Raw genomic sequence first — 13,333 nt, 5'->3', positions numbered from 1 at the left:
ATACTGCTAGTCTTCTTCAAGCGATGGGGTGGCCTGAGTACGCGTGACCTATTTGCTATTGTCCTCAGCTGCGATGGAATTGAATTCCACGGTTGTGATTGATGCATCTTAACTCTTTACCGTCCGGCAAAAGACCTTATAATTTGGCCATACAAAACTTAAGCTCATTTAGTTTGTCTTTATATGAAGTATCCCTTACAAAACTTGCAGTTTTGAGACAACGTGGGCTCAGACTTTGGAGTCACGTGACCTAGATCCCCGCTCGTGTTTGGATGCGTTCAAATCGATTCGTTTTCTTGCGTTTATAAGTGTTTTTCGAGCCATTTTCCCTCTACAGAAGCCCTCATAACGGCATCACTAAGCTGGAATGTGGGTAGAGGCAAGCCTCTGAAAGAAAACAGAGGTAAGAGGTGGTTTCATGTAGACTGGACCGCCAAAACTGCTTTCATGCAAGCTTGGCGAGTTCACAAGTGAAGTCGTGTCTCTGACCCATCTGTGGATGGCTACCAGGACCTACCAAGGCTTTTTGGGTCAGTTTTGAGTGGCAAAAGTCTCGATCGATGTGATATTTTGCAGGTAGGAGTGGGTGATCCGACACTTATAATAACTTGCTAAAATGAAAATGTGAGGTATTGCCTTCTCGAGTTGTGGTGGAATTTCCCAGAATTCTTTTAGGTCATAAACGAGGCAAAGATTGTGTTTGCGACACTAGCTTTCGTCGAAAGGGTTAGCGGATAAAGTGAGAAGGCATCTTCCAGCCAAACAGCAAGATCTGGCCCTGAGGTGTGTTTTGAATGCAAACTTTTGATTTATTGAGTAAGTTTTGATCTTGAAAGATCGACATTTTTTCAGTGTTGCTCTTGGAGCAGAATGCTGGATTTTTGGGATTTGTTGTTATATGAACGGTTCACTGCAATGGAAATGGAGAATCACTGTGGGTGTTTTAGGCTGCAATAAGTGTCACATCAAACAGCCTTGCAATGTACACACTCACATAATGTTGTCTATTAATTTTAACAAGAAACAAATAACAACAGTTATGGGTCTTATTTGCCCAATGTATGCTTAGATTGACAGAAAAGGATTACCCCTAACAAGATCAACAGGGACATTGGAATTGAAATCCCAAAAGCCTGGATGCCGACGATCATAAATCACAACAGCAGAAGAGCGTTGCGCCGGCGGACCACATAGCGAACTTGTGAGACAAATGATTCACTTTTTTAAGATTCAGTTTGATTAAAGAAAGGGATCACCCACTTTTTACTTGACGTCTCAGTTTAACCCACAAATAACCAACGCCATTTGAAATTAGGTACCTTTCTTCTCTTTGATTCTGGCCCTACGAACTTGTACGACTCCTTCTCATGGCTGTTTATCACCTAACACTGCGTTTCAGTTCTCACTTTCACTGCAATATTTATCTAGAAATTCAAGTGAAGGTCTTGTCTCACCCTCAAGGTGATTCCTCTAAAAAAAAAATTATTGAACAAATGTTTTTAACTTTCCTTAAATGTTCGTTACCAACGTCTGTTTCGAAAAAAGAATTACGAAAAAGGTAGTTCATTGTGCTTGTTTAAGAGATATGATGGGCCAAACTTAGCCCATTTCGGCCTGTTCTGGTATTTCATCGGTTTACGGTACATTTTGCGGTAGCTGGAAGCAAGGGTTTTTAAGATTTTTGAACCTATCCCATGCTGTCTGCGATACCGGTGCAGTGCTCTACCAACTTAGCTAACTAGTCAACTGGGAACTGGTAATTAGGCTGGCTCGTAGAGAACTGGGTCACGGGTTCAAATCTAGGCAGACTTGAATTTATCTTTTCAGGCCTATACACGGAATTTAAAGCCAACTGTCCGATTATAACTCTTGCAGCATAATTGGTGAAAAACAAAGCAGCGAATGTACCAATTTGAAGAAATTGTAATGGTACACCTCAAGTACAAATTGACAAGCTACAAAGGGTTCAAAATGCAGCCGATAGGCTAATCTTTAAACAATCTAAATTTAGCCATATTACAGCACTGTTGTGCCAGCTTCACTGGTTACCAATTAGGTACCGTATAGAATTTAAGATTCTTTTATTGTGTTTTAAGGCAATGCACGGTATGGCACCCGGCTATATTTGTAAGCTTATTAGCTTTAAAATTCCCACTAAATATGAGCTACGGTCATTTTGACCCTGCTCACTAGCGGGAAATGGGGAGTCTATCACACAAAGGGCAAAAGGAATTAAATATATTCAGATTAATAGCTCCATTAGATAATTATGATAGTTTGCGGAAAGACTCTTTTTGTCAGTAAAACATTGAAACAGAAGTAATCGTTTCATGCTTCTCCCGGACTGTCATTTTTCCAACGTCATTAATATAACCCACTAAATATGAGCTAAGGTCGAATCAAAAACTTCTGCTCAAGATCCCAAGTGGTAAGATGTTACCCACATTGGGAGCGCGGGCATTTCCCTATGCTGCACCACGTCTCTGGAATGACTTACCAAGTAACATCACTGGCCTTCACTCCTTCTCTAGTTTTAAACGTAATCTTATAACCTACCTTTTCACCCGGGCTTTTAATCTTCCATCTCATTAGCTTAGTGCTTTTTAATATTCTATCTCATTTGGTTAGTGCTTTTTAATTTCTTATCTCATTAGGAAAATTGTAATTTTACACATTTTTTCCTACATTTTCTTTATTTTCATGTAAAGCGCATTTGATCATGTATATGGAACTTGCGCTGTATAAGTTTCAATTATTATTATTATTATTATATTATGTTTTGATTAGATTTGAAATCCCAAGTACCTTTTCAGACAAAATAAATTGCACGACTCGAAGTTCAATCAGCAGTTTATTGCATCCATTTTTAAATCGCATAATTCATTCAGAATCAACAGTAATTGTATTGTAATTACCTTATTGACACAATGAATTTACAGATGGATATTTCACAAATGGGGATTCAAAAAGTTGTAGAACAATTTGAAGGCTCCGTCAAAACAATTGCTAATTGCTTAGTGAGTTTATAAATATATAAATATATACGAATAAATGACACTTTTATAATATGCGGATAAATATCAGTAGAGTTATAATGCATGTAGTTTAATTTTAAAAAAATCTTCTTTTTGGCGCTCCTTACACATTGTAGACTCACTGTAGAGTTGAGAATCCTCGAAATTTGTACTAATCTATGGTGCACATGAACAAGCAGTGTTATATCTCTTTCCTTCCTCTGTGATGACGTTGGACGGCACACATTTCCTCTGGTTGTTGTTGTTTGCCATCGAACTGAAACATGCTGTTAAGGAAGACGTAATCCTCTTACAAATGGGAGCAGTTACTGTTTTGCCGCTTGGCAAAGTGTAGGAAAGAACTCTGCCAGTGTAACAACTGGGCTCGTCACCAGGGGACCTCTTTTGTCTCCATGCGACAGCACCTTGAGTGGACGGGACTCCGCCCTCTTGAATTCTGTGCATGACTTTGTCAACATCAGTTGCCCGGCCGTTTCCACAGTGAAGATAAATTGCGAGGATAACGACGAGAACCTACAATATGGCATTTTTGTCAACTCTCTATCAAGGTAGTTTACAAAACAGTGTGTGAATAGAGATCTTTAAAAATCTCTTTGCTATTCAAACCAGACAGAAGCTTTTCCCTATTACCAGGTAAAACGATTAACACCTACATTTCATTTAGAAATGAAAAAGAGTTGTCATACAAGAGCTGAGGATATTAAAATTTTACCTTGTAAATCTCCATAACTCACTTTCTTGTTCTCTACGATGAAAAGTATACTTGACCAGCTGCTTCTTTTATTTTCTCTCTTCTTTGAAGATGACTTTGATGCTGAGAAAAGTTTCTTTCTCCTTATATACAGTTTTGCTTGCTGCCGATGTGGTGCTTGGGTCAATATAAAAATAATTCCACTCGATGTTCCGTCTTCAGTTTCATGCTCTTTTAGCACTGTTTCGAAGATAATTAAGTATTTATTTGATCGATACAATAACTTAATTTTAAAACGTCCGTTTAAGAAATGGGAGCAGGCAAATCATGTTAAAAGGCAGGTCTTACGAAATCTATATGAAGTAGTTTTAATGTTAGAAACCTCTTTAGTGTATAGATATTCTTTATGATTTCTGTAACCTCTTGCTGAGCAGTCTCAGCGTACAGAAAATCTTTGTCACATCACACGAGGAATTAAAAATCATACTTAGACGCTGTTTATTCTAATTCAGTGTTCACTAACTCTAACAGTATAAAAAACATGCAGCCACTTTTGACTGACAAATTTAGGAAAACCATCGACTTAACATATTAATGTTGATATTTAGTTGCCACCATTACTTGCAAAGGGTTGTCTTAGATCAGATAACTCGGTGGAGTCTTCCGTGTAGTAGTGAGAATCGAATTAGGTAATTTAGGTAAGCTACATTTATGGAACTGCCGTAGGAATAATAGTCTTGCATCTTTCTCTTCCTATAAGGAACTAGTTTAAAGAAAATATGGAACTGAATGTCACAAGGCTGCTAGGTATAATAATATGAAGATGCTACAGGCTGAGTGGAAACTCGTTTTGAATTGTAATTTGCCAGGTACAGAGGTGTGTAACCGAAAAACAAACTGTAAAAAGTAGTGCAAGAATTGTAGTCTGAGGAGGTATTGTATAGTAAATATTGTAAGTAACGTAGAGTCCGTATAGTAGTGAGAATCGAATTAGGTAATTTAGGTAAGCTACATTTATGTAGCTGGCGGAGGAATAATAGTCTTCCTTCTTTCTCTTCCTATAAGAAACTAGTTAAACTGATCGTCACATGGCTGCTAAGTATAATAAGATGAAGATGCTACAGGCTAAGTGGAAACTTGTTTTGAATTGTAATCTGCTAGGTAAATAGGTGTGTAACCGAAAAACAAACTGTAAAAAGTAGTGTAATATTGTAGTCTGAGGAAGTATTGTATAGTAAGTAGTGTAAGTAAAGTATCGTAAGTGGATTTGTAAGCAGTGTTTGTCTTGGTTTTTAAGTAGTGTTCTTCGTGTTGCAATAAAAAAAGATAATAAAAATAAATAAACAAAAAGAGAATCGAATGTAATCACATCATATTACTGAAAGATGATAACAAGAGCATGATGACTCTTGGGTGAAATTGGAATTCATTATACCCTTTCCTAAAGGTATCATGAAAAAAAAGTACGGGGAAATAACAACAGCAGCCAAAATCGGATATGTGTAACATGAATCCTTGATGGAGAATCGTTCCGTGTTAAAATGCAGAATTATACCAAAAGTGGTTGCAATTGTGATTAGTAGTAAACCTTTCTCTAATTGATAAAAGGCCAACTTCTGGGAAATCATGAGCTGGATTCGAGTAAAATGATATTGAATATTTTGATAGAAAGGTCAACTCCGTTTTAGATAAGTCGATTTCTGGTTTTTCATACGTCATTACGGGATTTTTCGAAAGTGCACCATCTGAAGACATCGATAGCTTTGGCAAAGACAGAACTTTCCAAAAGTGTTGGGTGTCACACAGAAATAATTATAAGACACTAAGACGATCTCTCCTTTAAGCGTTTATGACAGGATTAAGTTTGATGTCGTGTTTCCCGATGAAAATCATGTAAAGTGGTTTTTCTAAATAATGTCAGAAGCTATGTGTTAATTTTGTATGTTTTTCCTCTCATATTGATGGCTACTGTAACGATGAAAAACTGTTAATAGTGAAACAAATGGTTATATATATATTTCCATTTATACTCGTTATGATAATATATGATCCAGCGACATGAATAAATGATTATATTTGGTCAAGATACGAGATGGTATCAAATACTCTATGTTTATCAAAAAGAGAGCGAGTCAAAACCGATAAAATTTTTCACAGTTTTTTTTTTATCTCAAAAGTGTTTCGATTGAAAGTTTGTTCATCAGCGCTACAGATGTATGAGGATCTGTAAGAAGCCAAAACGGTGAAGTCCTTTGACGTTACGCCCTCCACTCCAAACGAAAATGATCTGAAAAAATTCCAAGGAGTTGATAAGGAGCCCACGTAGGAAGAGCCTGTGTGGAACATAACTCCTGAAATTGTGACGATATTGGACGGAATCGATACTCCCCGCAGCTCTCGATTAAAGGCATCGCTTTGTGGCCGCGATGTGGAATCATTCGACCTCTCTTTTGTGTTTTCCTTTTCTAGCAGGCCAAGTGGGGCCGAAGCTAGGCTAAAATAGATGTCCGATAATAATAGTTTATTTTAATCTTTGTATCACGCAACGTTAATTCTCGCGGTAATGTCACATATTGCGCGTGACATTTGCATGTAGCACATATGGGCTAAAAGTAGATCACGTACTTGATTATAACAAACAAAGAAAGCTTGTAACTAGTTAAGACTAAGTTTAGCGGTTACAACCGCAACATTCTTGTATTTCCTTGTGTATATAAGACATTGTTGTAAGAGGTTAACGAATTAGAACGAATTAGAACGTATCAGAACGGAACGGAATTGTAAAGAACTGTGAATCTACGAATAAACGCATTTTATAGCTTGGAAATATACAGTCCTCACTTGATTGTGAACCAGCATCGGGAGTAATCTCGGACATTTGGTCCTTCGAGCCGGATACTGTGAGTTGATTGAAACGATCGCCTTTGAAAGACAAAAAAGGATTGGACATGGCAGAAGCCGCGGTGAAGACCAAACGAAAGACACGAGGTGGACACAAGGCTTATGTGAGTCAAGTCTTACCAGAAGCTAAGGGCTACCTCGAGGCCCAGCCTACTGCAGAATCAAGACTACGAATCGCGCAACTCAAAGCAGCGCTTGAAGAGCAGCTCGAGAACTTAAGAAAGCTAGACGAAGAAATTTTGAGAAACCTTGTGGAAGTGGAGGGCGTCACCGACGAAGATATCGCTGAAGAAGTTCAAATTGCTGGAAATTTGAAGGGTGAAATCAAGGCCATAACTTCGAGTCTGACCGAGCTTCTAACGCGGAAACCTGAAAGCCCATTGAGCCCTCAGCAAAGCCCACCAGATGCGAGCGGTGATGCAGCCACAACTCAGAACGTGCGAGTGAAGCTTCCCAAACTAGAAGCTAAGCGGTTTAACGGAAAGGTAGAAGAATGGCAGGAGTTTTGGGACAGCTACGAGAGCTCTATTCACAAAAACCAAAGCCTTTCAAATGTCGACAAATTTGCGTATCTGCGTGGTCTTGTCGGGGGAGCTGCGAAAACGACCATTGCTGGACTTGCGCTCACAACACCCAACTACGAAGTTGCCGTTGATTTGTTGAAAAGCAGATTTGGAAAGCCTGTTGTAATCGAGAGAGCGCATGTCAATGAATTGTTGAACGTCGCGGCAGTTTTCAGCGGCAGGGACACGGCAGGCCTTCGTAGACTTTACGACCAAATCGAAATTCACCATCGCGGCCTGAAAGCATTGGGCATCGATGCCAGCACGTACGAAGGAATCGCTGTGCCATCCATTGTTGGCAAATTGCCGGAAGTGGTGAGACTTCAAATCACCAGAGGAAAGAACCACACAGAATGGAAAATGGACGACTTGTTAAAGGAACTGATAAGCGAACTGGAACTTAGAGAGGAACATTGTGCGATGAACAAGCAGGAAAGGAACCAGAACACACGAAGGGACAAGGAAAAAGAACTGAACACTGCTAGCGCTCTGCTAGCAAAAATGAACGATTTTTGTGCGTATTGTAAGGGCGGACATGCCCACCAGGATTGCGACAATGTTACATCAGTAGAGGACAGGAGGCTTTTGTTACGTAAGTACGGTAGATGTTTTATTTGTGCGCGAAAGGGCCATATTTCTCGTGATTGTAATTCTAAGATAATTTGTAGTATTTGTAAGGGGAAACATCACGTTTCTATTTGTTATAAGGGCGGTAGCGCGAATAGGGATCAATTCAGTCGCACCCACAATGGTGATTGTAATGACTCACTGAATTCCAACAATGCCGGTAATGCTTTGCTCGCCCACACTATGGGAACCGGGGGGAGCGATGCGCTACAGAATAAGCAAGCGGGCACCAGCCCCACTCTTCACGTGGGAACCGTGGGAAGGGTCGCCCTACAAACCGCGCAAGCGGTTATTAAGGGTGACAAAAGGAATTTGAGAGTACGAGTGTTGTTTGACGCTGGCAGCCATCGATCGTTCATAACAACTAAAGCGGTTCAATCAGCGGGGTTATCAGAAAAAGGAAAGGAATGGATCGAAATTAGCACGTTTGGACAGCAAACGAAGGATAGCGGATTGAAGGGAGTTTATGATCTACAAGTGTTTCCTTTCCGGGGGGGGGAATGGAATTAAAATCGAGGCGTATGAGGTCCCCACCATTGCGCAAATCAGCAACGAGCACATCGAGATTAGGAAAACTGAATACCCACATTTGCAAGGGCTTTGGTTTTCGGATGTCAATCGTGACGAGGAGATTCTTGGGGTCGATGTACTGATCGGGGCAGATTATCTGTGGTGTTTCCAAAAGGGGAGAACCATAAGGGGGGAGGTTGATCAACCCGCGGCCGTGGAAACCTGCTTGGGATGGGTGTTGTCGGGTCCACTAAAGGGATTTCGCGATGACACGCAAATTAGCGTTAATCTCGTTGGTCACGTTTTGAATCAAGAATTACAGGATAGCGCTCGGAAATTGTGGGATTTCGAAACCCTAGGAATAAGGGAGGAAAACGAGGTCCACGAAGCGTTGAAAGATGCCATTTCGTTTAACGGGAAAAGATACGAAGTTGGCCTTCCATGGAAAGAGGGACATGGGCCTTTACCTAACAACTACCGAAACAGTGTGAAGCGTCTAAAGGGCCAGATCGAAAGGTTGAAAAACGTACCGGAGAATTTGAAAGCATATGACGAAATTATCAAAGAACAAGCGGAAGTTGGTATTATTGAAAGGGTACCGGAATTAGAAGCGCCTGACAAAGTCCATTATCTGCCACACCACGCAGTTATTCGGAATGAAGCCAAAACAACAAAGGTTCGCGTGGTTTATGACGCATCTTCAAAGGAAGGCAAAGGGGGTGTGTCGTTGAATGATTGTTTACATGTGGGACCCACTTTGTCGCCATTGTTATATGATATTTTGATTAGATTCAGGGAAAAGCGCGTTGCGTTAGTCGGCGACATTGAAAAGGCCTTTCTAAATGTTGAGGTCAAATTGCGTGACCGGGATTGCTTAAGATTTCTTTGGGTAAACAATGTCGAAAGTGAACAAGTAGACCCGGTGGTTTACAGGTTCTGTCGGGTTGTTTTCGGGGTAAATTGTTCACCCTTCTTGCTGAATGCTACCCTCCAGTACCATTTGGACGCATTTACCGAAATCGACCCAGAGTTCGTGCGTGTAATGAAGAGGAGCTTTTACGTTGACGATCTCGTTACCGGTGACAAGACCACCCAAGACGCCAGTGAATTGCATGACAAGGCGAAGACAAGGCTCGCGCTTGGTGGTTTCAAACTGAGGAAGTGGTTGACAAATAGCGAAGAATTGAGAGAGAAAATACGACAGTGCGAATTGCGTGACGAGTCCAATGTAAACAATGAAATTAAGAGCGCCGACGAAAGTTATGCAAAGGAAATGCTGGGGAGAAAAGAGGGAACGACAAACGAAAAGGTTCTCGGGTTATCGTGGAATTGTAACGAGGATTTGTTTAATTTTGAATTATTTGCGCTGGCAAAAAAGGCAGACGGGTTGGCTATTACGAAAAGAAGCATTCTGAAAATTGCAGCAGGTATGTATGACCCCCTTGGCATCATAAGTCCCATACTTGTCAGTGTGAAGGTCTTGTTCCAAGAGTTGTGTTCAAACAAGGTTGAGTGGGATGAAGAGTTGAAGGACGAGGAGAAAAAACGCTGGGTTAGCTGGATCGACGACCTCAAGGGCGTAAACGAAATCTCCGTGCCTAGATGTGTTTATAGAGTCCCCCAGGGCCAGATTAATTGTTCCTTGCATGGATTTGCTGACGCTAGCAAAAAGGCTTATTGTGCCGTGGTTTACTTCGTGTGTGAGGCATATGGGGCTTTCACCGTAACGTTGCTGACTTCCAAGACCAGAGTTGCTCCACTAAAAACGCAAACGATACCGAGACTAGAATTGATGTCAGGGAGAGTGTTGGCGAAGCTCATGGAGACTGTACAGAATGCTCTGAAAGAAGAAGTAGAGATCAAGGGTTCGCGAATGTGGCTAGATAGTAAGACAGCGCTCTGGTGGATCAACAACAGGGGTGAGTGGAAGCAGTTTGTGCGCCAGCGAGTAAACGAGATCCTGAGGATAACGCGAAAGGAAGACTGGGCGCATTGTCCAGGAGAGCAGAATCCTGCTGACGTTGGCTCAAGGGGTGAACTGGCGTCCAGGCTGAAGGAAAATAAGTTGTGGTGGAGAGGTCCAGCCTGGTTGTCCGGACCAAAGGAAGAATGGCCAGTGGCACAGATCTGCGAAACTCCACGGAGCATTGATGAAGAAAAGAAGATGACCGTGACAGTGACTGGCGTGACAAGCAAGTTCGGAATCTCGAATGTTATTGAAATCAATGCGTTTAGCCGACTCGGGAGGTTGTTAAGGGTAACCGCATGGGTAAAGCGTTTTCTTTTTAATTTGCAATGCATTAGAAATGATACCGAGAAGAGAGAGGGTATGCTGTGTGGGAGTGAGATAGCAGAGGCAGAGCGAATTTGGATAAGGTCCTCCCAAGATGAACTTAAGAGTAACAGAAACTACGAGGATTTAGCCACAAAGCTGAAATTGATGGACCATGGTGGACTCTTGAGATGCAAGGGCAGATTGGAAAATTCGGATTTGGAGCCAGAGTCACAACAACCCATTATCATTCCAAGGGACCACAAGCTGACGAAACTAATGATCGAGGAATGTCATCGAAGGACGCAGCACAGTGGAATACGGGCAACACTTGGAGAGCTGAGGTCGCGGTTTTGGGTGCCGAAGGGTAGGCAGGCTGTAAAGAAGGTTTTGAAGGAGTGCGTGACTTGCAAGAAGGCGCAGGGAAAACCCTTTAAATCCCCACCTGTAGCAGCACTGCCAGACTTCAGAGTTAGAGAGTCCACACCGTTTTCGAAGGTAGGTATAGATTTTGCTGGTCCGTTGTTCGTCAAGTCCCAGACAGGAGAAATGGCGAAGTGTTATTTAGCATTGTTCACTTGCTGTGTAACGAGAGCGGTTCATTTAGACTTGGTTGCTGACCTTACGGCGACTACGTTTGTACGTTGCTTACGAAAATTTGTCGCGAGGAGAGGGGTTCCATCTTTGATCATTTCAGATAATGCCAAGACTTTCAAGGCATCCGCGAAGGTGATAAAGCGATTGTATGACAACGAAGAGGTGAGGGCACACTTAGAGAGCAATCGAATAGACTGGAAATTTATTTTGGAACGGGCTCCTTGGTGGGGCGGATTCTACGAACGAATGGTTGGAACAGCGAAACGTTGCCTCAGAAAGGTTCTTGGAAATGCGAAGCTGAATGCAGACGAATTATTGACTGTCTTGACCGAAGTAGAAGCAACCTTGAATTCACGTCCCCTGACGTATGAATATGACGAAGTTGGAGCTGAAATGCTCACACCATCTCACCTGATATATGGACGTCGGTTGCTAAGTTTGCCGGAGGAGGCGAGAAACGATGAAGAGGAGAGTGAGACAGGCATTCTCAGAAGGTTCAGGTACCTCGCAAGGTTGAGGATTCATTTTTGGAATCGGTGGAGAAAGGAATATCTCACAGATTTGAGAGAGCATCACCGTGGTAAAAAGGAAGGTCGAAGCGATGTAAGTGAAGGTGAAGTGGTCTTAGTGCACGAAGACAATGTGAAGAGGAGTAACTGGAAAATGGGGAAGGTTTTAGAGCTGATTGCAGGCAAAGATGGCGAGGTAAGAGGTGCTAAATTGAAACTAATCACTAAGGGAAAACCCATCTTTGTCAACAGAGCCGTGCAGAAATTGTATCCTTTAGAGGTGTGTAGTGTGACGAGAGAATCTGATGAGGGTAACATAAACCCGGTGGGAAATGCAGTCAAACAAACCCCTTCGGGGAGGGAAGTCCCACGGCGGGCAGCTGCACTGGATTCGCGTTGGAGAACACGAGTCATGCTCGATCACTAATCGGCTATATTTTCATTAGTGCGACTGACTGTGATTACCAAATTGTGCTTGACCCTGACAGGTCAAGGGGGGGAGTGTGTCCGATAATAATAGTTTATTTTAATCTTTGTATCACGCAACGTTAATTCTCGCGGTAATGTCACATATTGCGCGTGACATTTGCATGTAGCACATATGGGCTAAAAGTAGATCACGTACTTGATTATAACAAACAAAGAAAGCTTGTAACTAGTTAAGACTAAGTTTAGCGGTTACAACCGCAACATTCTTGTATTTCCTTGTGTATATAAGACATTGTTGTAAGAGGTTAACGAATTAGAACGAATTAGAACGTATCAGAACGGAACGGAATTGTAAAGAACTGTGAATCTACGAATAAACGCATTTTATAGCTTGGAAATATACAGTCCTCACTTGATTGTGAACCAGCATCGGGAGTAATCTCGGACAATAGATGAATATGACAACCACAGAAAGCAGCAACTATGAAAGAGAAAATTTAGTTTGACTGGATTAACTGGTTTAAGATAATTACTAATGATAGCAGTAACTTTGAAAAAGAATATTCAGTTTGCTTAAAGAAGGCATCGCCCATTACTGAACGTCTCCGTTTTTTCCCACACTTTAAGTAACTGACATCATTAGAAACAAGGAGTCTTTTCTCTCCTAGATGCTGGCTCCACTAGCTTATATCACTTTTTGTTATGACAGTTTGTCATCTAATTTGATATGCTTAAAATTACATTTGAGTGTTAGGGTACTTTTAATGCAATATGCAATACTCATCTCGAAATTCGGGTGAAGGTCCTTTCTCGTCAGAACTGGATCACCCTAAAGGTTTGTCAAGTACAGATCAAACATTTACTACATTTATTTCCATAATGCATTGCTTTATCGATCCTATTGGTTAAGAGTCAGTAATATTTTTCCAAATTATTTTTAAGAGTCAATAAATATACGCAAACAGAGCTAAGAAATGAAAAAAAAGTTTCCATTCTCCGAAAAAAATTAGAAAAAGTAACAATGACTGTACTAGTGCCCAGAGGTTGAAAGCAAAGCTGACTGGAGAAGTTTTGTCATTTGAAAACTTCCCTGAAGGCAGTAACATGATTTAATTAATTCATTGCCTTTAATTATGGGTGATCAAGTTACAATCACCGTGATAACAGGGGAAGGTTGTTAACTGGAAGCAGTTGATTCA

The 13,333-nt window shown here is 41.2% G+C and overlaps 1 protein-coding gene across 1 annotated transcript; it reads left to right on the top strand.

Moving 5' to 3' along the window:
- Positions 1–8,149: 8,149 nt before the first annotated feature.
- On the top strand, positions 8,150–12,534 carry LOC148722222 (uncharacterized). The gene is made up of 2 exons (XM_088735487.1): positions 8,150–10,584; positions 11,317–12,534. Exons 1-2 carry the CDS (start codon positions 8,284–8,286, stop codon positions 12,130–12,132), a joined length of 3,117 nt encoding a protein of 1,038 aa, XP_088591613.1. The 5' UTR covers positions 8,150–8,283; the 3' UTR covers positions 12,133–12,534.
- Positions 12,535–13,333: the final 799 nt, after the last annotated feature.

The sequence above is a fragment of the Stylophora pistillata genome, chromosome 10 (genome assembly GCF_964205215.1).
Source record: "Stylophora pistillata chromosome 10, jaStyPist1.2, whole genome shotgun sequence".
NCBI lineage: Eukaryota > Metazoa > Cnidaria > Anthozoa > Scleractinia > Pocilloporidae > Stylophora > Stylophora pistillata.
Note: the sequence above shows the minus strand (reverse complement) of the source record. Positions and strands in the feature narration are given on the sequence as shown.

What these genes read in the sequence shown, in the direction of transcription:
- LOC148722222 (XM_088735487.1), top strand. Translation starts at nt 8,284, where the DNA reads ATGATCTACAAGTGTTTCCTTTCCGGGGGGGGGAATGGAATTAAAATC. An exon ending in GACTCGGGAGGTTGTTAAGG is followed by an intron (nt 10,585 to 11,316) that starts GTAACCGCATGG and finishes AAGACTTTCAAG; the next exon opens with GCATCCGCGAAGGTGATAAA.